This window comes from Thermobia domestica, chromosome 2, assembly GCF_964235325.1.
Source record: "Thermobia domestica chromosome 2, izTheDome1.hap1.1, whole genome shotgun sequence".
Classification (NCBI taxonomy): Eukaryota; Metazoa; Arthropoda; class Insecta; order Zygentoma; family Lepismatidae; genus Thermobia; species Thermobia domestica.
In genome coordinates this window covers 385,071,002-385,097,399 of record NC_137455.1, presented here as the reverse complement: position 1 = coordinate 385,097,399, position 26,398 = coordinate 385,071,002, and the positions used below count along the sequence as shown (strand labels likewise).

At 36.4% G+C, this 26,398-nt stretch overlaps 1 protein-coding gene across 1 annotated transcript in view; it reads right to left on the bottom strand.

Moving 5' to 3' along the window:
• Positions 1–26,398, bottom strand: part of SMC1 (structural maintenance of chromosomes 1) — an 86,648-nt gene that overhangs the window by 18,307 nt on the left and 41,943 nt on the right. The window contains exons 15-20 of the mRNA XM_081749462.1: positions 26,161–26,318; positions 19,968–20,065; positions 17,192–17,373; positions 16,249–16,371; positions 12,297–12,433; positions 4,861–5,005 (exon numbers count right to left, since the gene is read on the bottom strand). Of these exons, the coding sequence (XP_081605588.1) occupies positions 4,861–5,005; positions 12,297–12,433; positions 16,249–16,371; positions 17,192–17,373; positions 19,968–20,065; positions 26,161–26,318 (843 nt within the window). The remainder of the gene's footprint in view (positions 1–4,860; positions 5,006–12,296; positions 12,434–16,248; positions 16,372–17,191; positions 17,374–19,967; positions 20,066–26,160; positions 26,319–26,398) is intronic.

Below are 26,398 nucleotides of genomic sequence, written 5' to 3'. Positions count from 1 at the left end.
GGTACAGTAGTCATTTGATTCAAAACAAGATTCCTACTGATCTGGAGAAATTTATTTCCCTGACCTTTGACAGGAAATACCCTGACTTTCATGACAGATGTCGGATGATGCTGACATACAAATAAGGAGTAAATAACGGTGAGTACTTATATATGAGAATATTTATTTCATACAGACAAATAATAATCAGTTGCTCATATATACATTCCACTTACCATCCATAAAAAATTGAGCAATGTTCCATACTGTGATCATTAATGGTTGCTTAAGCTGAAATTAGTGTACAATTGAAGAGTCGCTGTAGAAAACAATGTAAGTGCCAAACACAAAAGTTACTATAACAGCAGAGACAAAAGATGGTAAACTCAGGGGTTCTCTTAACCTATGTCCCGAACCTCTACTTTCACGCTCTCTTCACAGTGACGTCACCAGCGAGGAACTTAGAGCTTGTCGTCTGCTTGGCGCGCGAAGATTTGCTAGTAAGACCACAAACAATTCTTTATTTATTTTGGGTTTTTACTATGTTGAATTATGTTGCTTTCTTTTCTATCGGTGTACGTGGACGAATATTATTTAATAGAGAAAAGGTCTATATCTCGGAAGATTTCTTTACGTGGGCTTGGCTATACATACATGCAATATTGCAAGATAGTGTGGTGAACTTGAGAACGTGTGTACATATGTATTTTTACGTGTCTTTCATCTCCAAGTGTTCCAAATGATAGAATTAGGGATGTTTCGATATATCGGCGTTGGTAATATCAGCCACTTTTGGGAGTATCGGTATCGGCATTGGCAAATAAACACCGATATTTACCGATACATTTTTCAAATTATTTTCAGTTTGTTTAATATTAACAGTGACACTTATATTTCATCGGTTTCTTTTAGAGTTAAAAGTTGTTCTAAATTATTATCAATTGTACAATCAATCGATTTCTTTATGCATGTATACGCCTTTGATTTGCAGTATTCATACTCAACTGATAGTTTTAGTCCCTCCATGCCAAAATAGTGAAGAAAAGACAAAGGTCCTCAGTCATGATCATAGGCACCCGAAGAAAATTTTCTAGGGGGAGCCGATTTCCCAATTTCAAAGTAAAATAAAGTAAGTTTATTTTCCTTATTCATTTTCATAAATTTCTATGTATGCATGAAATTCATAATTTAAAATTATTTTTCGATATTTTTTTCTGCTTATTGGTCCTCTAGATGTTTATTTGAGTTAGAAATCAGAGTAAAACTCCGGGACGTCGTGTGGGTAGAACAGGTGGGGCGATTGTCCCACGCCTTGCACCACAGAATGAAAGAGTTTGACCGTTGAGGAAAACTAGCAAGTTAACTATTTCTAATTCATTGTTGAGATTAGTGTTGTCCACGAGAGGAGATCGAGGCGAGAAATGTCTCGTCTCGTCTGCAATTCGAGACGAGAAGAATCTTTTAAATTCGTTTAAATTTAAAAATATGGGAGTTCTCGTCTCGTTTTCGAGGCAAGATGAGAAACTTCACAAGTCTAATTGGCAACACGAGTTCACCCAAGTATTAGACCTTAAACACCGGTTTAGTGTTGCATGGTTCATCCTTTAAAAAAAAAACTATAAATTGATCAAGTGATTGTAAGAACACAATGAAGAGCATTCAAAGATACACAAGTCATTACACAATATACTCAAATAATAGATATGGTTTAAATGATGTTATATCTCATCCTTCGTGGATCTCTTGTGACTTTAGGAAGTCAGGACAAATTTTGTACACAAATTTATACAAGACGCTAGGGAAACTTCGAGGCGAGAAGAAAAGAGTTTTTTTCGAAAATCGATTCTACAAGACGAGAAAACCTAATTTCTCGTCTTGTCTCGATTCGTAACACTAGTTAGCATACAAATATTTAGAGGTATAAACCAAATACAGTTTTTCGGACTGTGTACTATTAATGTCACGAAGTGCAATCATAGCGTCAACAATGGTTACACTGAATATAATCTGTGATGGATAGTCAACATGACGTTTTATACAGATGGGTTCCGTTTTAATAATCATGTGGAGAAGATATGAATTGGCAATTTTAAACTTTAAGCCTGAGTGCCGTATATTGAACAAAATAAATTGCTAGGCATCAAAGGGCTTCTGGAACTGAATGCATCGATAATCTATTATTATTATTATTATTATTATTATTATTATCCATGGTTTTAAGTATTTATTGAGATATTCTTATCAGTAATCACAAAGTAATCTATTTATGCCGGGTGTGGAACTCACCTTATCATTGGTTCCGCAATTACTTTAACTCCAGGCACCGGAAATTTCAGAGATTGCCCTGGTAAAACACATTTATCTGCAACTTTGCTTAAATACATTCACAGCAACATTTCAGATATAAATACATTTAAAATGTAATTATAATTCAACATCAAAAATAAATAAATGATCATGCAACACAGGTACATCGTTAATTTTCCATAATATAAATTGCGTTAAGAAGATGTTCTATTTATTGCTGGCTTATTATTTATTTATTTATTTATTTATTTGTAGTTTGTGTGTAGGAGAATGTTGTGACAGCGAAAATGTTATGCATAAAGAAAGAAAAAAGTCATTCTGGCTGCTTCGTACACCTCTATACCTACTTGCTGCTCCTCGCTGGTGACGTCACGCAAAACGAGGAGCGAAGCGTCTGTGCGTATAGCCCAACCTTTCCTTCTAGTAACCTTGGGTAAACTGTGCCTAAGCATAAAAAAATCTATTGCTTAGAACCACAACCTACCATATAACCAAGTATGAAAATCTATCTAAGGCATAAACGTATTCAAAAAAATAAGTGAAACAATTTCAAGGTGGACTTACATTATTTCCTACAGCGAGTCTTCAATTAATGTTACAAAAATATATTTTATAAAATTTCCCTGACTTTCCTTGATTTCCAGTCCTTTTCCCTGAGTTTTCCTGACCAGTACGAATCCTGCAAAAGATCAACTTCTACGAATTTTCTACATGTTCTCCATACAATAAAAGTGTTTCGACTTTGGAAAGATATCCCGATTTTTTTACTCCAATCTATCATATTTAATGCTCGTCTCAGCTCCTAACAAGCAGTATACAGTCCTAAGTAGATTTTATTCGTGTCATCTACCCTTACCTTGCCTGTCCGATAATGATCCATGTTTCGGTACGATGTGTCAGTATTCCAGAAAGTCAGCGGGAAGTAACGTCCTATTTTCAATAATATCTCTTAAAGTTATACCGATATTAAATTAAAACTTAATTGTTATACTGTACCACGTGTACAAATATATTTAATGCTTTTTATTTGTGTCACGGTTCCTTTTTCTTTCAGATACGAAATGGCTAGGCGATTGATGATCTAGCAAACTGCTGTGAGATATGAAATATGTTAGTGTTGATGTACAGGTGTAACAGTTGTAGAGGAGTCAATATGGCAGATATGCTCTTCTGGATGCAGAAACAATCAAAAACTGTCACAAGAAGTTAACGACTATCGGTAGTGTAGTGGATATCCAGAGACTGGCAATCTTCAACGTCCCGGTTTGCGGAGAGGAAAAGTGAGGATACTGAAACAGAGCCTTGATGAGGGATCTTTCAAAATCAGACGAGGAAGTGCATGCATTCACCATACTGTGCAGGTTGCTCTCTATGAAGAGGCACAGTGTCGATGCACATTAATTATTTCCGGAAGATTGTGACCCGCATGGAAGGATGAATGTGCCAACTGTTCCAAGAATATTTGGAGCCTATTCTGCAGTAGGGTAGTAAGGGTTTGTTAACAATCACTATTTGAACCGTTTAAAATGTATTTTTAAACTATATTCGGATCAAAATTAGAAACGAATTGGCAATTCAAAACTATGGAAATTTGTCTTGAAAAGGAAAGCTACCTCAAGGTATTATTAAGGTCACCGAAAGGGGGGGGGGGGCAATCATAAACGTCGGGTGGGGGTTACAACTGGAGGGTTTCTGCAGAAAGGAATAAGCCCTTGTAACAAGTGTTCAGAAGTGTTTATCAACCAAAGTGGAGGAAATGCAGCGAACGCCTTGGCGGAATACTTCGACGTGGCAACACGTGCTCCTTCAAATGGCAATTCGTTTGTTACATTTTGATCCGAATATAGTTAGCACTCGACCTGGGCTTTCTTCATTTTACTTTGATTGCAATGCGTATTCTACGGGAGGACAGGGTTTTAAATTTTTCGCGGAGAATAACGGCTGCACCGTCTGAAATGCATTTTCAAACACAGTTAGCACTTAGGCCAAGCTGAGTTTTTGCATTTTCCTTTGATTCAAATAGGAAGCGTAAGATGAAAAACGAGGTTTAAAAATACCTTTCAAACCTTTTCATAAACAACGGGCACTTTAGCTAGTGGTAAAGAAAATTATTTTGTGAACTATTGGCGTGGTTTCTCACGTATGACGAATTTATCGGAAAATGCTTTACGAAGAAGTTTTTCAAAATTGATGCTATTATATATGAAAATAATAAATGCTCGAATTAAAAATTCCTTTTCAAAAATTAAACCACCTCCTTCAGTATGAACACCGCTCCGAAAAAAAAAAAAAAAAATCTTCCGCAAATGTTACGGCCACTGTATGAATTTTTGTGTTATATACCTGCCGACAAAAGAAGAAATCTCGCCAAACATCCAAAATACCTTTATTTTGAAGAATGCGTGAGCCACACTTTTGTTTTAAAGAAACTGAATGCTATCTCAATCCATACTGAAGTGTGCCATGTATTTTTATTGATGCGAGTTCTGTGGCAGAAACAGAAGTAACTTGGCTATATTTTCTCGGCGGCAGACGTAAGGATGTAAACAAATAACCAAATAATCATCTCCTTACCCTCATATTAGGAGCTTGGATCTTTTGAATGGTGTTCTGAAGTTCATTAATTTGTCGATTCAATCGGTCACCAACTTTCTTGACTTCATCATGCTCATCTAGATCTTTGTGATTTTCCGACAATCCAGCGTAATCAATAAGAATCCTGAAAAAGAAATAATAAAATATATATATTAACAAGTAATACACTAATAGCAAAGTATCTTCTGGAAGCATAATTCCTAAATTATTTTACCTAATAAAACAACATTAAAGAATGTTGTTTCGACAAAAACTGATTTCTATATTGTCGGCACTTTTACGGTTGCGTCTGGAAAAGAAAGAAGACAAGCATATTCACATACTGCTTATTTGCCAATTTGTACAGCCATCTACAAGTAGCAATATTGGATAAACATGATGAATGTACGAGGAGTGTTCAGAAAGTAAGTTTACAAAGTCTACAGTGAAACGTGTATATATTATTTCATATACAGGGTGTCTACTAAAATTCCAAAATGAAATTTTGTGACATTTTCTTTACCAAATCATAAAATTTTCTAACATTTTGAAGAGCGAATTAGGCCGAATTTTCATCCATGCGATAGAAACGTACTTTGCTTGCGATTTGGTAGCGTCTAAATCCGACCATAGACATTTTTGGTGGTGAATTTTGACGTTTTATAGAACAAAATTTTCCAATCTGTACTTACATTTGTACAGTTTTAAAAAAATCGTGACCCAAAAGCTAAATTTCGTGACATTTGTGACTTTCGTGACCGATAGATACCCTGATACAACCAACACAGCCAACATATAGTACGTACATAGGTTATTTGTCGACAGTCTGCATATCGGTTGACGCACTTGTCGCATCCTGGGATGAGTTTGAAGATTCCCTCCTGGTAAAAATCCTGTCCTTGCATGTTCAGCCACGTTGTCACGAAGTGTTTCACCTCGTCGTCTGAAGCGAAGTGACGGCCTCCTACGTACTTCTTCAAGTGCGGGAGCAGGTGAAAGACGTTTGGAGCGAGGCCCGGGCTGTAGGGAGGGTGGTCGATGATGTTCCAACGAAACTGCTTCGGCCACTGCGCTCCTTGTCGGTGACATTTTCTGTATCAGCCGCAAACTTTTGACACCATTCTGCGACATACTTACGAGACATTACAGTCTCTGTGTAAACCTTTACCAGCTGCCGGTGAATTTTAGCCGCGATTACATCGCCCACAGAAATCGAATAACTGAGCGGACTTATTCGCGAGACTAGTATTCCAAACAAGTCGCCATTTGTGTTTATCTACAGCTAGCGCCGTAGGTGGCAGGTGGCTGAAACTCTGCACAGTTGCCAACTCCACGTATTAAAATTATCATACACTCCTCATTCCTCTATAAGAGACGAAACTCCACAAATATCAACCTGAGTTACTGATCCTCTTTCGCAGAGCCGTAACTTCTGGGGGGGCAACTTCCTCCCCAAGGGAAGCTCCCCGCAGTTCGATGGAGGCCCATTTTAAGACAAAATTTTCTTATTCCATATACGATACGAACATGAACTTATAAATGAAGCATCAAACAGGTTCACTTCATTACATAAACAAAAGAGTACATAAAAGGTAAATAAACAAAAATGAGTCGTGGGTCCATTTCAGTAAAAAATGTATACTATTACGGGCCTAGAAATAATATTTATTCGTATGGCTTTTGAGATTTGTCAATAGTGTCCCCTTAATTAATTTGTCATGTATGGAACGGGCCCAGGGGCTTAACGGCCTCGCAGACCATGCCGTGCGGGAGGACCCATAAAGAGTATGAGAAAGATGGAGAGAGGGCCCCAAGAATTAGAGAAACAGCTTTTTCTAGGGGGTACAAAGACGCGTATTAATGCTTGTTTCCCCCCAAGAAAAAATCTAAGTTAAAGCGCTCTCCCTCGTATTATATATGAATTAAGGTGATTCTTGTACTTAATCGACTTGGTAATGTTATCTACTGTATGGTGGAAATTTGGCTTCAAACAATCAGATAGACTGTTTAGAACTAACGAATAAGATTAATCATCAGGTTCCTATCTTAAGAACGAGGATAGCAAACACAGATTTCTTTTTCTGTCAGACAGCTAGAACAAATGTACTAATGAGTCTCATATGTGGTGAATATGTGCTTCTTGTAACAGGTACAACAAGGTAAATAAATGTTTAGATATCTGTAGTATGTCTGCAAACGATTTTCGAGCTGAACTGTTGAACCACTTTAGAATATTACACAGAATACTGTAATTGAGCCCTAAAGGCCTGTTGTATTTTTTAATAATAAATAAATAAATAGTTTGCCTGTGGTAGAGTATCTAAACTAAATAATAATGCATTAAATGCTACTCAGTGTGTTATGAAATTATGATGTAATTCATAACCTTTTGTTACTAATATAAAGTGCAAGAAATCTTAAAAATTGAGACTATGCGTGAAATATTACATACACAGAAAAAACAAATCTTTCGCTCCGTTTTCAAATTAATTTTCAGTTAAATTATTTTTATGAAATGCTTGCAATATAGGCATTTTTCTTTATTTCTAGTACTTATTTACATAAAAGCCTTCGGAAATTTAAGTTTTGAGACGAATCCTGGAAGTAAACATATATTCCTACTATTTATTAAGGAATTACACAGAAAAATCGGAACATTGGAATACCGCAGACTCGAATCTTATCTGTTTGACCTATCCAACTGTGCTCTTAGCGACTCATAACTTCAACGAATCAGCCGTCTAATGGTAATGTGAGGAAGCAATTCATCCACATATTCCTAGAGATTTGGGGAATAAAATGCCAAAACACAGGAAGAACTGGCTGTATAACTCGCAATCTCAGAAAGATCAACCCCCTCAACAAATGGAAAATCAAGGTTCGAATGCCTCAAAAGACAGCGTCCAGATTTTCTCCGTTTAACTACATCGTAGTATCGTATCTTCAGGTACTTCAAAATCATTTCAAAAATACAGAACTACTGATTGTATTATTACTTTCTTACAGTCACGTACACTCACAACGAATATATATGTACAGTAGAACTCCTCTCATCCGCACTCGGCTGGTCCGCCACTCCGGTTAATCCGACCGTGCTCGAACCAAACTTGTTCCGATTCGTGGATGACTAACGAGGCCCATTGTCGATTACTGCCGTAGCGGCATTATTGTTTACTTACTGTTATTGCTTGTTCACTTTAGTGCTCCGTCATGTCATTCTTTCGTTGTGCGTGTTTTCTGTACTGTACTGTGAAGTTTTTAGTCCTAGCTGTTTGTTGGTTTTAGGACAGTGTTCTTCTGTGTTCGTTGCAGTACAGTGTTTTTTGCTTTTTGATGTCAGGAGTGAAACGTAAACACGTTACTCTTTCATTAAATGAAAAATTAGCAGTGCTACAAAGAGTGGACAACGGGGAATCACTCACAAAAAACTCAATGTAGTCGTTAGGACAGTAAAAGGTTGGAGAAGAAATCGGAAAGACAGCAATGACGATAGATGATGAAAACGCTCTAAAGAATCACAAAACATTGAAAAAGACTAAACTTCAATTGCTTTTTCTGTATTTTCCTGCATTTTCTGATAATCCGACCTTTTTTGCATTCCGACCATACTCCCAGTCCCATATTGCACAATCATGTGCAATCAAATTTTAACCGCGTCCCCTTTGAAATACTTCTAAATCTCCACATACTTCTTTTTTTCTTGGTTATTTTGAAGTATTTCGTAATCTGGACCCAGATAAGCCGGACTTTGCTTAGTCCAGACAGACAAAACACACACATTCGTCACATAGCTCTGTGACAGTCAAGAATACTGTACTGTATTTCCCAATTGTTGTAGATATTGTTGAATAGCTCAAAAATCTTTAGATCTATGCCTTTAAATGTATTATAATAAACGTCTTTTCTTGCTACAAACAGTTTTAAATGCACTTTCTACTGTTCTTATAGGCTATTTCAGTAAATCCAGTCCACTTATCACCCCAATTAGTCCGGCTTACAGAGGTTTTACTGTATTTCAAGTTGAGTGGTTGATACAACTTAATGTTCCTTTTGTTCGTAGACGATATATGACATAGGACCTACTTTTTAAAGTAGGATATGAATGACTACTCAAATTTGTATCAGATAGAAGTACCTTTACCTTGAATCGAACCTCGTACTACGCACATAGAAAGAACGCACGTTAGTAGCTTGGCAACAAAGAGACAAGTATTTCACATTTTTTTTTTAAAGTTTTTGAAACATAACACTACATTTTTGAGTGAAGTTAATTATTTCTATATATTTTTCTGTTTTCTCACAATAAACTTTTAGTTCCTAGTAGTACTTTTGCCAATGGAACATAGATCATTTCCCATGCAAAATCTATACTTTCCACTTCTATAACCAACAGTGTGTTACAAACAGATCACGCTTTATTACTATCATTATTATTGTTCTTAATTTTGTGTGTTCTAATTTTTATCAAGAAAAAAAATTTCTGTTAAAGTTTCTCACCGGTCCGTTGGCATTTTTTCACGATTTTCAATATACTGTGAGGATAAAAAGTACTAAAGTTGCTCTGAGTAGTTAGTAAGTCCACTTAGTGAGACATAAGATTGTCATTACGTCCGTCCGTCCGTTACTTTGCACGATAATTCTTAAACGAAAAAGAACTTTTCATTCTGTTTTCTGCTATAGATAGATTGGGCAAATATGTCGGCCGACTTTGTTATTGAAGCCAATCCATTAACAAGTTGACGGGTAATGGTGACTAACGATGTTAACCATGCCGCATACATACAGGGTTTTTCAAAACAACACCGACAACATTTGGGAGGTGATTCCTGACACCAAGATAAGACCAAAAGTATAGACCAACCTGGGTGCACAAATGCTTCCTTTTGGAATTATAGGCTGCCGAAAACATGAAAAAATGAATTGCAAACGTCCAGAGTTCCGAAACTAGGGACCTACAGTAATCGGGTCAAGACTTCACTTAGGAACTAGTATGTGCCCTATCCAAATGTCCATGTTTGAAAATCCTGCGGTACTTCCGTAACTATTTTTATAGAGGTGGTTTGTGGGTACTTCAAATTATATGACCGTAGCCAAACTCCCTCTCCAAAACTTGTTGTGTGAGTACCTTACGATTCTGAAATATGTAGTTTCGGATAGCGCACATATTAGTTCCTAAGTGAAATCTTCACCCGACTACGGTAGGTTCCATAATTTCGGAGCTATGGGGCTTTAAAGTTATTTTTTTCATATTTTCGGCAGCCTATAACCCCGAAAGGAAGCATTTGTGCACCCAGGTTGGTCTATACTTTTCGTCTTATCTTGATGTCAGGAATCACCTCCCAAACGTTATCGTTGTTGTTTTGAAACACACTGTATAAATTTCGCGAGATCCTCTTTACTGTCTTTAGCCAAGTTTTTTTTTAAGTATTTAATGAATATTACTTAATAAAATAGGCTGCGTTATCAATATATTCCTCTTCATAAAAGAACACGTCTTCAAACTAATTACGACGTCAAAGGTTTAATAAACTCGTACTCTATAATATTGAGGGCCCTAGTGGCTCCCCCCACCTAAATATCAGAGTCATGATTGATACATCGTTGGAAAGCTTATGAATAGGGCAACCAACTTTATGCTTTATACAGCTGTATATTATGCTTTATTTCCCCTTACATTATACTTTTTCCTAAATTATGCCTTAATATGTTGTTTCTTGAATTATATTTCATTTTTACTCATTTCTATTATATTTATTTTACTTGTTTTTTTTATTACACAGGCATTAAAATGTGTATGAAACTACTAATTTTTCCCACTAAAAATTATATCAGTACAACATACTACCTCATTTTGTGCAATTTTTCTTACGCAATGTTTCGAAGAAGAAACGTCTAGCTGAACAGTAGACTTCTCATATTTAATAAATTTAGAATACGGAAAACAAAATAGATTACCACCTTCTACTTTGAAATGATCAGTTGGAAATTCTCTCACTCTCTGAGATTGCATATACTCTTGATTTTGCCATCTTAGAATAAGCACAACGAGTCTTGCCTGCCTTTTAACACAAAGTGAGGAAACAGAAAAATCCTTCTGAGCGGAAGGTGCGGACTGCAAAGAGAGAAGGGATTCGAATTTTCCATTGTTACGCATAAAGGTAATTGGCAGTTGATTTCCATTGTTTGTGGCATTGATAACTTTTATTGATCTTTTTCTTTGGCAGCAAATATATTAAAATATTTTTCTTTATTGTATACACACATAGGATTCTGGAATAAAATGTATTTTTATGCTTTTATTTCTGTAAATTATGCTTTATTATGCTTATAAGACTAGCAAATTTGGATATGTAAAGTGGTCAAAATCACAGATATGGTAATAACCATGAGTGAAAAATTTCATTATACTTTTACTGCTTTATGGTTGCTCTATTTAGGAAACACGAATTCCAACGAGGCAACATTTGTGCAATTCCCGCCCTAGTCATAGAAGAAGAAACAAAAAAAGTTCTAAACATATATATATAAAACAGAATTTGGGGGCCCCTGGCAACCCTTGCAGTCACCCTACGCTAACAAAATGACGCTAATGTGTATGCAACATACTTGTGACAATATTTCAGAAATGGTAGCCACTGCTGCAATACAAAGCGAGAAAATTTCACAATGAAATTCCTATATAAAAAAGCCCTGTATATCATTTTCGAAGGACTGTTGAGTTAGACATTAGCATCGCCACGTCCCCCAATATAGTATTACGTTCACACATCATGTACAGCAACAAGAATTATGCTTCTAGACCAATTCAATGAAAAGATATGTCTTATATGGAACCGCCCTGAAAGTAAATGTAATTTACGTCAAAAAACTGAGGCTGAAAAAAAAATTGGCCAACTATGTTCCATTCGCTCCACCTCTTCCCATATTAGCAACAAGTACACATACAGAGTATTACCATGTAGTGTACTACTTCATTGCTTCACATACTAATTTTTATGAGTACCCTGAAGGGTGGATGGCTCCCCAAAAAATCACACAAATAAAAAACGAACTCTACCTTCCCCCCTCCGCCGTGATACCCTCCAACATACATAAAATACATATCAGCGGAAAGGTTCATCCTTCAGGAACACACTGATACCCAATTATCTTTCTAGCTTAATTACGGGCTGAGTTATTGATGTTTAAAGCCTTAATGCAACAGTTGTGTCAATGGACGTTTAAAGGTTAATGTCGTACTGGATAAAATGAAAACCACCTGAGAAACACTTATACTGAATAGTGTTTTGTACTTCACTAGAAAATTATATTAGGTAGGCTCATACTTTCAGCGGTATTTCCAAAAAAGTGAAAAGACGGAAAAACGAAGATGAGCACCTTTAAAATTCAAATACTTATTGAAAGAGCCGAATAAAAAGAAATAAACTACTTCTCACCTGCTTTCCCTTTCATATATTAAATGCGTGCTTTGACTAGTAGATTCGGCTGTTGTATCTGTTGTTTCCATTCCAGAAGACTCTTGTTCAATATCTTCCATGTTCCCACGGATCATAGGGATCACTATATCTTCCATCTAACATAAAAGGAAATAAAGATAATAAAATTACTTTTCCAAAAAAAACGTAACACAGGTTGGTATATTTAAGATAAGTGTATGTACATTCTCAGAAACGACAAAAAGACAAAGTTAAAATGCATGTATTCACCACTTCGTGTTTCTAAACTTATATTTGGAGTCATCACGTGGCTCTTCCTATGAAAGATAAAAAAGGGGACCTTTGGGATTTAGATTTCTGGGCTTTCGGCATCTATGCCCATGTTAGCCCGTCACGTTTGAGAGATGACGTTCCATGGCGATCACACTATCCGAGAAAAGGGATGGAAGGAAGCGGAATGGAACCTATACGCTAGGTACCACCTCGGCATTTGCCTGGTGTGAATGAGGAAAACCCAGGAAAACCTCATTCAGGGTGGCTGGCCTGAAAAAGCTTTTTACATCTTTTTGACCGAGTGCCCCCACCGGGAATCGAACCCGGGACCGCTCGTACTGAAGCCAAGAAGATAATTAGTGATTGCAATGATTACATAGAGTAATAAAACGAAGATACCCTACGCCATCCATTATATATCTGTACATAGAAGCCTTGTGTTGGGTAGCCCAAATATATCTTTCTGTCATATCTCTTCTTTCTGTTACATAATCTTGTGCAGGTGTCTATTTTATACCTCCCATTACTTTCCGATCGACCTGCATAGAAATGACTTCATCAAAATAAATAAAAACAACAATTACCATAAATCTATGTATCATATTTTACTGTCATGTCTTGTCATATTACTTTACTGCAAAAAACTTTGGCTTTCTAAATATTATTTTTGAATGCTTTAAAAGTCCAGAAACAGGGTTTTCATTTTTGCGTCCCTGATATGTTCTTACAACATTCATGTTTCCTTTTGTATTATCAACATATACTTTTTCTGCACGTGCTTATAGTTTTAAAGGTCCGGCTAATTTGTGTGACCTTGGTTAAAATACGTGCTGAGGTGGCTCAGTGGTAGAGCGTTCACCTTTAGTGCATAGGGTCCATGTTCGATCCTACCTCGCGCCAAGTGGGCTTTGTGGTAGACAAACACCGTGTGCGTGGGTTTTCTCCGGGTTCTCCCGTTTTCTCTCACTTTCTTCATTTCTCATCACCGTCTCCTTTAGCCTAACCGGCATAATCATGGGACGTAAAACTTTAAGATTTCGTTTCATTATTTCTTGGTTAAAATAATTTTTGTAAGTTATTCATTTTTTTTTTCTATATTACTTCCTGGTTTAGACGTTACTTTAATCTTATACTTTTTTTTCCAACCCATTTGTAATATTACATTGGTTAGCAACTTCTATACATGATTTAATTGTTAATAATCCTTTTGCTTTTTCTTCATCCTTTTCGAGAAACAAATGATTCAACATTACTGAAATAAGCTATTCGAGTTCTTTGTCTGTGCCTGTCCGCTAGAAATATTTCTTTCCTTAAATTTTCCTTGATTCAAGATGAATTAATCTCTCTCTTGTAAACCTTTTCCCATACATTAGCCTTCATCACAAGAAGTGAGCACACCATGCATGAATAGCTAGCTAATTTCAAATAAGTTGTGCATTAAATATATGCGTAAAAAATACACAAACGTCACTGAATGCTCTATCATATTAGAAAATACAAAAAACACAATCAGGATAGCCAGACTTGTTATGTCCTTTCGAACCGACTCACTAAATACAGGGTTAGCATGAATGATTCATTCGTTTTACCAAAGGGGCACATATTGAACATTTGTAGAAGGTTTATAAACTTGGTGAGTTTGTGGTTGTTTTCATGTATCTTTCATGTGTGTACGTGTAATATTTATGAAAATATAACTTTTTTAAAATGAATGAATCATTTATGCTAACCCTGTATTTCTTACATTATTTGTGGACTATTAGAAGCCTAGTGTTCTACAAATCTATTATAACAAAGATTTAATTTAGAAAACATTTCGATACTATATGACATCTATGAAGTGAATAAATGTGTCGAGAAGTGCGATAGTAAAATACAATGAACTTTATACTAACCTTTTACTATGTTCCTAATTTCGAAGAAAGAAAAAAAAAATCTTTGAGTTTAATGTCCCACGAATATGCCTTTTTAGCTAAGGGAGACGAGGTTAAAGCAAGTGAATGATGATGGAGAAATGAGAATGTGGGAGGAAACGGAAGTACCCCGAGAAAACCCACGAACCAGATGTCCATCACAAGCTTACCTGGCCGGGGATCGAACCAGGGACCCCACGCATCAAAAGTAAGCGCGCTACCACTGAGCCACTGTGCTTCAATCCTAATTTCGAGTAAAATTGTTCTCATTGGTTTCGATTACCTCACTGCAGTCATTTTTAACGGAACTGGTTAAGTTTTATAAGTGAAGTAGTAATAAAATCTGGATTGCAAAGGATACATACATAAATACAATACATTAGGCTCATTGATTTTGGTTATACGATAATGAGAGAGATAAAATGACAGCTCCCTAGTATTTATATGGTTAAGCGTACGCATCTTTGGTGCAGGAGACCCGGTGGAAATTCATGTGGTTCGAATCGCACGTTAAGCTAAAGGTTTACGTTTCATATAGCTTTGCTGCTGAACAGGACGCTAAACTCTAAGACAACTCTTACAAAACGAAATAAGATCTTTAAGTTTTTCGTCTTACCTATGCTCTTTTGGCTGAAAAAGCGAATGAAATGCATGAGTATAAACGAATTAGTGGAATGAGAATGTGGGAGCAGGAAACAGATCGACGACAGTGTTCTTCACCAAATATATGTCCTGAAATCGAACCAGAGACCCCCAGTACTAGAGGAAAGACTTTTATCACTGAGCCACCGGGTTTCCCTTGTTCTTTGATTTTCTCAGTTCGCATATACGTATATTTGCATCGCACATATTATTCCACATGTTAAGTCTCTCTGAGGATATAAACATTCGTTATCAATGACCTTTTTTGTTCCATCTTCTGATACCTCAGTGACCTTATTAAAAATAAAAATAAAAATAATAATACGAGAGCAATTCGAAGAAAGAAAAAAAAAAAAAAACACCTGCCGTTTGGTTATCAATGACACACATTCACATATACAGAACTTTTATTATACACACTAGAAAAGTATACTATACTACTTTTCAACATATTTAGCATTTAAATTGAGACACTTGTCATAACGTTTAACAAGAATTGAAATCCCTTCTACCAAAAAAAGTCCTGCCTGGAAATGAGGCCACTTACTAACAGCATTCTGAAGCGGATTGTCATTGTCGAAGCGGTGCGACGCAAACCACTGTTTCATGTGTCTGATAAGGTGGTAGTTGCTCGGCGCCTAATGTGAGCTATAGGGAGGATAATCAAAAAGATCCCAGTGGAACTGCTTCGTCCACGTTTAAACATGAGACAACATTCACGTACGACACTTTCACTCATTACGTTTGGTCCGTAAACACTACAGTTCGGGAGGAATCGCAGCTGCCGAAAGTATTTGAGCACGCACTTCACATTTGCCGGTTTTTCTACTGGAGCGTTCATTTTCAATTGTTATAGAGGACGAGTGAACTAAAACACAATCTTCTTCTTCCATTGCTTACTGTCTACTGAGCTACTGCACACAGCGCCACAGAACTGACGTCTCTTCCCGGCCATTTCTCGCTCATGCGCAATTTTTTTTTTCGAATTGTCCTCGCAGTAATAAGAACCTCACTAGCTTCATTGAAGAAAATTAGAGGTAATTAAGATCATCGAGAGAGAAAAAAATTGGAAACACAAGTACAAGATGATGATAATTATAAATAAAATGTGCATACTGACTCACCTTACACTGCTTGAGAATACTGTGTCTGTCTGCTTTCTTCTGCTCGATTTTGGCTTCGAATGACGTCACCTGCTTCTGAACTGCTTGAATATCTTTTGCAATTGCACCCATTTCACGACGGGCCTGAAATAAATAACAGATGTATTGCATTTAGTCAGTTTCAAGAAACATAACAAGACTCTTTCAATATTATTTTTAAGAAATTTTCCATATTACCTTGATTAGTGACCAATTAACATGACTAAGCGGTTAGCGTACGCGCCTTTGGCGTGGGAGGACCGGGTTTATGTTTCTGTAATATTTTCTTAATCTTTGCAGAGATGTGTGGAACCACAGGGATACTAATCCATTTATCAGCCCCAATATCTGCTGTCTGTTGTACCTGCTTGTACCATTTCAGTAATAAAGACTTTTGAAAACCATTTTCTTGTCCAATTTTTATTAAATATTGAATTTCCTGATTAAGATCAACACGGAAGTCTGAAAGTAAAAGGGCTCTTCTAAAATATTTTCTCCGAACATTCAGTTTTTGAAGCAATTGAAATAGAAAGAAATTAATATACTTTGTACCAGCAGAAGGTTTGGGATATACCGAGGTAACAAAGTTACTATTATGTCTTTTGATAGTAATGACAAGGAAGTTAAGAGTTCCTTGAAATTCCTTATACAGAATCAAGGTGTCATTTTTGATTAACTCAATCAGATAAAGTCCTAGAATTAAGTTTACTATCGAACTTGAGGAAAATGGAGCTTCCTTGACATTTCTTTCTTTAAAAAATCTTCCGTCTCGAGTCATTTTAAGGCAGAACTTTCTTATGCTACGTATAAGTAAATAGTCGAACTTTAGTTGTCTGTTTTTTAAGAGGTTGAAAGGTTGGTTTTCATTTGTGAAAAAACAGTCCAGCGTACAATCATTACCTCTTAAGCTAAACGTCCAACTAACCTTGCCGATTACATCTTCCATTTCGTCGAGTTCTGATTTCTTCGCCAGTTTTTTTGATTTCAAGCTATCCAAATCTCGCATATCTTTGTCGATTTCTGCCATTTGCTTATGTTCAGCTTGCTTACATCGCTCAAGTTCATCCTCGTCATCTTGCACTGCACGCTCCCATCGCAACACGTTATCTAAAAAGGAAAATGGATTTCCTTATTAAATCAAGAACAACAAAAACAAATATATGTAAAAAATATTTCTTTGTTCTGCAAATAAAAAGAAATGTGTTTTAAACAGTCATAAGTTAAAAACCTATGGGTTAATATTGGGGCAAACATGGTGTACCTTGATATGAGAGTTTCTAACAAAACGAATATTAAAATTATTTTTATTATATATGTTTAATTCTGGTACTTGGAAAAAGCCAACAATACAGATGAAATATTAGAGTACATTAAAAAAAAAAGTAAGAATTTTGATTTTTACGTAACATCCTCGGCACGTTACGACAATCACATTTTGAAGATCACCTTTCCATTAGTGACACATGAGGGGCGTCCAAAAAGCTCGTGTTCCGATCCACTTGCAAATGATATAGAGAAATGTTTTCCCTATCAATTTTCCACATAATTTCCCTGGATATCAACTTACTTCTCTCTTCTGTAGCAGCTAATGCTTACAGAGAATATTTTCTGTTCCTGCTCCAGTGAATCTAGTAAACAGAATACATAGCGTATTCATCGCCGCTGTGCTAATGGAACAAACAATAGTCCCTGGAGGTGAATCTACGTCAATACGATGTCTGGAATCCTGGTCGCCAGATGGCAACTTGCACTACGTCAGAGGCCTTGTCCGAAGAAGCAAAGCCCTGTGGCTAGCAATATTGGAGCCTCAAGCACTCTTGATACGCCTATAACTTTGACAAAATACAGGCTACTGTAGTTACATCATAGAACATTACATCTTAACATTCCAGGAGACTGAAACTATTATCGGCTTGTGCTGGAAACATTTTTAAGAGATTGGATCCTTTCACACTAGTGTTTGTTGTTTCGTCTGAAGCTCCAGTAACGGACCCAGATTTAGTTCACTGTAACACTACATCAAAACATTGTAGATTCTTATAAAGCCGAATTAATAGCTGCAATCTTTGCGCGGTTCTGTTTGTCCTCCTAAGGAGCAGTGATTGAGCGCGCTTCTTGTGCGAGGGGTCCCTGGTTCGATCTTAGCCCATGTGAGTTTGTAATGGACATCGTGTCGGTGAGTTCCCTCAGGGTTTTCATATTTCCTTCCACATTTTCATTGCACTATGTCTTTTAAGATCATCTGTTCTCTTTAGTCTATAGGACAAAATCCTAGCACGTAAAACGGAAAGATTTCATTTTTTGCTTGTCCCCCGATAATATGCGCGTCAACCAATGAGTCAACTTTCTTGAGGTCAATCTTCAATGAAAATTGAATCAATGCTGCTATGTGATATGAGAATATGCTAGGATAGTGTTCGTCGGTCACTCTGTATCAGCTCTTTCACAAACTGGGAGTGTTCCACTGAAACGAATATTGATAGATATTTAAAGCGGACTGTATCATTACACGATTGCGATTGCGTTATGACCCTACGCTAAAGGAGACAGATAATGGAAATGAATGTGAAACAAATCACGGAATGAAAATGCGGGAGGAAACGGGAAAACACAAGGACTCGACGCTGTCCACCACAAACTCTCATTGCTTGTGATCAACTCAAGGGTCCCTCGCACCAAAGGTAAGCACTCTACTACTGAGCCACAGTGCCCTTAATTGTCATCTAATACATTTATTATCATCATCATGAACAATCTGCTGTGACGGAAGTTCTTTCACCGATATACTTTATTACTCCTAAACCCTGTTCGGCCTAAGCTCTAAACTGCGATAAACAAAGGCACATGAACATAAATCTCGCTGATTCGCTGTTGGCCTACTGACCCTTGTACTCCTCCGCAATATAGTTCATTTGATTAGATTATTACTTTCACTATGAAGCTACATATAAAACTGCTACATTATTATAAATGACATAAATATGTTATGGATTATTTAATAATTTTGCAATCGAGTGAAACATCAACAAGGTAAACCTTTACTCACTAAGCAACAATCGCTTACCAGCGAAATTCATATATACACACACACACACACACATATATATATATATATATATATATATATATATATATATATATCTTAATCTTTCGAGTTTTTCTTTCTTTTCTGCTGCTGCTGTAAGTATCTGGACAACACGAGACAGTACTGTCAAAACGGACGTCTATAATTTGCTTCTCCCCGTGGGGAGTGGGAATGATGCATTACTAGCCAATCGCATTTGTGACGAGCGGAAAGATACAAATATTTTGTTTATCGGAGTTTAGAGCTTACGCTGAACAGAGAATAGTAAATCAGTTTCTTACATACTTCTTTGTGATCTCACCTTACCTTACAAGACATTACCCTAAGTACGCAGCTATTTTGAAATTTGTGGATCAACTGAGAAGGGGTCGGGATACGAACTTTTTGGACACTCCTCGTATTAATTTAAGTAAGTTTTTACTTTTATTGGGTTTGTAAACGCCCTATTTTGCATTGCTATTCCAATATTAAAACACAAGTATCTTAAGTTATATCTCTAATTTGTTCTTGATTTCATAACGAGTTAGAACCAAAAAGTGTGCAAGTCTATCTCTGAAAGGAAACGATATTGCGATCTTCTTTATAAGCAAAACTATGTGAAAGAATTTTGACTTACTTTGTGTATCCCTTGACTTCTCGAATTCCAATTGATTTAAAATACGATTCTTCTGATTCTCAAATTCCAATCTTTTCTTTGCACGCTCCTGTTGCGTCCTGTAAAGATAATTAAATGCATTTTACTGATATTGTAGCATTAAAAGCAACATTCTTATTTTATATACGCCTGATGCTAATGTTAAAACTTCTCCATCACATAGTAAAAGCAAATAGTAGACTAACTTCTCCTTAAAGCAAATCTAAAATCAGGAGAGAATTATTTTGTTGGGAATAAAATGAAATATATAAATAATTACGGTAAATGAAGAAAATTTATTTTAGACCGAAACTCACGTGGATATTCTTTACATAAAATTTTCGAGCTTTACTAAGTTCTTCAATGGAGGGGAGTCAGTAAAGAGGCCAGCTGTATTTGGTGTAAGAAAATTGGCTGAAAATGTATGGATTAAGAACAAGTTACAAAACTAGAAACAAATCTTCGTAACTGTTTTCTTCATGAAAAATTGAAATTCTGACACTACTGAGTGAAATTTTTCCTCTGAATGTTGTTTCCGTGTGTAGTTATCCATAAACAATTTAGAATTGACCGATCCTAGCTTAAAGTTTGATATCAGGGTGTCTACAAAAATTCCAAAATGAAATTGCGTGACTTTTTCTTTACCCAATCATAAAATTTCCTAACATTTTCAAGAGCGAACTTGGGTGCGAATTAGGCCTAGTTTTCATTCATGCAATAGAAATGTACTTTGCTTGCGATTTGATAGCGTCTAAAGTCGACCATAAACATTTTTGGCTGTGAAGTTTGACGTTTTACAGAACAAAAATTTTTAATCTGTACTTATTTGCACAGTTAAAAACAAATCATGACCCAAAAGCTAAATTTCGTGACTTTTTCGTGACTTTCATGACCGTTTTCTGATTTCATGACTTATTCGTGACCAATAGATACCCTGGATATTAAAGCAGTAATTGTGTATTGCGAATAAAAACGAAACTAAAGAACTTCGATGTTCCTACATCACGAATTGATCGGAGTTCAAGATCGGTTTTAGTTTACACCACGATATATATACGTATGTAATTTTTTTTTTCGTACCGGAAACGGTACTGAGCTTCCTTGAGACTAAATGTTTAGCATACGTACATGCTGTTGTATTCCGTAAGTCTAAGACGTCAATTCACTTATTTTAACATTCTGTAAAATCTCAGAATTTCCGATTTATCCTTTCACGCTCTGATGAAGATGGCAAAGAAAGAGAAAGCCCTACCTACAAAGACTGAAACGAGAACATGAGTTATCTGATTACGTTTAGTAATTTATCTTGTATTCTCTGCATACTGTACTATAGTGGATTCTTATCTGATATGGGTGACATGAGCACTAGAATTGGGTAGCTCTTCAAGTCTTAGATGAATTGAAGACCTCGGGGGTGGGGTGGGGGGATAACGATATCCCACACTGACATGATTTTGAGATACAAGACTTTGAATGTTTGGGTACGTATAGTGACACTATTGAGAAACCTGTAAGGAAATGGACATATCTCTGTTATCTATTGACTAAACTCGGTAATTCTTGGAGGGATAACAGATCCACCGCAGTCAAACAGCTAGGCTGTTTCACTCATTTTTCATTATTTTGAGGTTTATCATTATTTTCCCCCGAGGTCTTCAATTATCGACAGTCTGTTCATGCTCTCTGAAGGATCAAGGAGTCAGAAAGTTTGCAAAATCGAAAGTCAGAAGCGAACGTGGCATTATAACTGTGCTACAAATGGCTACAATCTCACGTAGATAGATTTGACGTCATCTGCTGTCTTCCTTTGGTGATGTGTTAAAGACAGATCACGCACTGGCATGACCTGCTTCACTCCAGGATCTTCATAGTTGGATAACCTGAACTGGAGGCTACAAACCCGAGGATGTTTCGGTCGGGTACACAGGAACGTGTGAAACCAGGTTAAATTTCGGACGGGTGTTGGGAATGATAGATACACAGGGAAGTAAATGTTATCCATTTTATGCATAGATTCATACAAAGAAGTTATCACCATTAACTGCTGCTTAGAAGTGTTATATTTAATGCTGTAATTCGAGTTTATTTGAAGCAGGTTTGCAGATGTACATTATTCCTGTGGAAAGATTAGCTTATAAAAGTGCATTAATAGTCGAAACCCAACTACAGACTTCAGGAAACAAATAAAACTTAGTAAATTTGATAAACTCAAGCAGTACTGTCTTTAGGTAACTTTGCTCAGTTTGCTTACAACAAACAGGGATACCTATCTCGGATACAAACTTTAGTAGCAGTTCGGATTTTACTTAAAGTAACAGTTGACTGATTAATTTGTGTTTACATCTTTTGTCAACAACGAATTTATACATAGAACGAGTACTGGAGTTTAAAGTGAGATCTGAATCATTGTAGTGAACTCGATGTTCTGTACCAGGAACTGAACTCAGGATCTCATATACCAAAGGCTACTAAATTATGTTATGTTATCTATGATTTCAGTTGAAATAGTAGTCTGAAGAAGGAAGTGATATACTTCCGAAACTGTTACATTTCTCGTTAATTTATAATAAAGAATACAGACAGCCTTGTAAGAAAGTTATGTTTAATTTATGTCAAAGGCTACTAGAGGAGGAGATGCTTATATTTAACCCTTTAATTGGCAAGCATTGATAGCATTACCATTAAAATATTTAGTTTACTTTTATGGTTGAACCATGTCTTCCTCATCATAATTTCGTAATTTTTAAGGTGTTTTTGTACTTTGTTTAAAATACAGAATGTTTATTTCAAAGCAACACTGCCATAAAATAGGTCTTATGTGTTGCTACTGAGCAACATTGCCCTTATATGGTCAAATATCATAACCCTCAGTAATTAGCAGCAGTTTCTTTGAAATATCTTCCTACAGAGCAACAAACCACAAATAAAAAAAATAAAATAAAGGAACTTTCGCGGAACGTAGGAGATAAAGCTTCTACAATACTAAGTTTATCTGTCTCCTGTTGACGAAGATAAACAAGCGACCAGCAAATCATGTATATGAATATTGTATGAAAGCAATAATGCCAATTAAGTGATAACTGAAATTATAATTCGTACAGATAAAGCAATAGAATGCGATGTTCCTTAAGAGCAACAGTGCCAAATGAAGGGTTAAGTGGAAAGTCTCGCCTCATGTAACTTCAATGATAAAAAGTTACATTAACCCATTACCGCCGTGCGTGATCATATGATCACGGCGGTTAGTATTTATGAAATTAGATCTTGTGTAACACACTTTTAGTGGTTTCGTCACATTGTTGGTGTGGTCTACTAGAAGAAGCTTCTGGCAACGCTGTTCAAACAAAACAACTTCCACATTGCGGCGCGAATGCAACCTAGAGGCTCAGTTATCAGCAGTGCGCAAGAAATAGAAGAAAAATGGAATCGTCCTCAAAGTAAGTATTAACAGATATTTTTATATCTTACCCTTTCAAACGATTTTGTACTGGGTTTTATTTTAGAGATGACAAAGTTTGTAACTAATTAGATTTGACTCACCTGAAAATATTTGGGGCACGCTTATTCAAGTTTTTCATCAGTGTGATCGTATGAACACGCACGGCGTTTAGGCAGGTTTTTCTTTCTTACGTGCGTATGTAAAAAAATAAATAGTACAGTAAAATTTTACAGATTTATCAATTTAAAACAGTTTGTAAGTGATTTCGTTTCACTTCTTTATTATTATTATTATTATTAGAGCTCGTTTACGGCTAAGCAGTTAGCGATCGCGTGTTTCGTGTGGGAGTCCCGGATTCTATTCCCGGTGGGATCTCATGTGGTTCGGATTCCGCGTTAATCAGTAGGTCCACGTCTCATATAACCTCGCTGCTGGACGGGACGTTAAAACTCAAAATCAACTTATTATTATTATTATTATTATTATTATTATTATTATTATTATTATTATTATTATTATTAGAAATGACTTTTGCTAGTACTGTTTCTGGTGATTATATATTTTTTTGTTGTTACAGAGGTCTTTCACTGCAACAAATCCTTGATATTTTGGAATCGGATGATGTGCAAGACGTACAAGACATATATCTAGAACCCCCGGAACCAAACATCTTTTCGGATGAAGATTCAGGAGAAGAGGATGGCGGTGGACTCATTGACAACCTTACAGGGCGCCAACTTACCAGTCATGCTGAAGTAGTTTTTACGGATAACACCCGACTTGGTGAGGATGATACGCAAGATTTGTCACCAACAATGTCTCCACATCAGACGAAAGGTAACCGTTTTAATAAAAAGAAGACTAGCTAATATTTGGACACATGATGACATAAACGCGGCCGCAACTGTGTTTCCTGAAGCAGGTTTCTCGACATTTCATGGAAAATCTCCTACAGAATGTTTTGAAATGATTTTCGATGATGAAGTTTTAGATTTGCTTGTTTCGGTATCTAACAAATATGCTGTTTTCAAAAACTGTAATCCGTCTTGAGACAAAAACTGTAATGAGAGTTTTTATTGCAATTCTTTTGCTTTCTGGGTACAATACAGTTCCTTCGAAAAGGTCGTATTGGGAGGGAGCAGGTGATGTAAGAAATGAACTGGTGGTGAATGCTATGCGAAGAGATCGATTTTTGGACATATGTCGTTTTGTTCACTGTGCTGATAATACTCGACCAACTCAAGATGATAAAATGTGGAAACTGCGTCCACTAATGATGTTACTTCAAAAACGTTTCATTTCCTTATTTCAGCCAGAACAGAATATTGACTTTGATGAATGTATGGTGCAATATTTTGGTAAGCATGGTTGTAAACAGTTTATCCGTGGGAAACCTATCCGTTTTGGGTATAAAGTTTGGTGTCTAAACAGTTCATCTGGATATTTGATTAATTTTGATGTATATCAGGGGAAAAATCCGAAGGGACGGAGTGAGTATGAAGAACAGTTTGGTAAGTGCGCAGCTCCTATGCTTACCATGATAGACGAGTTACCATCCAGTATGAAATACCTACCATTCCACATTTACTTCGACAACCTGTTCACAGGAATCCCTCTTCTAGTGCACCTCAAGAGTAGGGGATACAATGCTACTGGTACGATTCGAGAAAATAGAGTGCCCAAGGACTGTTCTATTACAAATTCCAAAGAGATGAAAAAAAGAACACGCGGCACGTTTGAGGTAGCCAAAAATCTTAATGAAATTTGTGTTGTACGTTGGGTAGACAACTCTGTCGTCACAACTGCGTCTACATGTCATGGGACGCAGCCTCTTTCTAGTGTCCAGCGATATTCCCAGAGTGAAAAGAAGAAAGTGCGTGTTACTCGTCCGTATGTATTCGGAGAATACAACAAGCACATGGGAGGTACTGATCAAATGGACCAGAATATCTCATATTATCGTATTGGGATCAGATCCAAAAAGTGGTGGTGGGCTCTTTTCTCTTGGATGATTGACGTATCGGTACAAAATGCATGGCTTTTGTTGAGAAAAACCAGAATAGACATCTCACACTTAGAATTTCGAAGGCACATTGTGCAAACTTATTTGCAAAAATATAAGAGTGTACCATTAGGTGCAGGACGTCCAGCTATTTCTAAGTTCAGCAGTCAACAATATCGTGTAAGCGATGACGTTCGTCTTGATGGACGAGACCATTTAGTGATTCGCTCTGAGCGCAGACGTTGTGCAGGTACATTGTGTTCAAGCACAGTTCGTACGAAATGTTTCAAATGTAATGTGGGCTTGTGCACTGACTGTTTTTTCAATTTCCATAAAGTTCCATAGATAATGGGCTCCATAAACTGACAATTCCATAGTCCCAATACTGTGTTTCTTTTTGTCTTCTAGGGTGTAACAGATTGTAACACAATAAATGTTTTTCTCTTTTGCATATGTGTTAATAATTTAACAGGACATCCATCTAACCATAATATTTGAAAGTATGTATTTAAACGCCTAGCGTGTTCATATGATCACGGGGTACCCCAACGAAACCGCTTACGTCACGAACTAAAAAATTCTCATGGGTGGTCTTTACACCTAAATGAACCAAAATTACAAATTTCATCAAAATTGAAAACAAAATATAATTTCGGCGTTAATGGGTTAAAGTTTAATCAATCAATCAACCAATCTTGTTATTCTTTAAAAACATATATTTAACATATACTAACCTGAGCTCTCGTTCTTCATACTGCCGAATGTTAGCGACTCCAATTTGGCTGCAGAAGTCTGCGAACACAACATCTTCAACGTTATTCATCTTCTCTTTGATTTCTTGAATTTGTAAGTCACGCGCTCTCATTGTTTGTTCAATCTTATTAATCGTTGGCTGTAAACGAAATGAAAAATAGAATTAGTTGTTACTATTCAGAATTAACATTATGAAGAAGAACGTAAAGAATTAGTTGG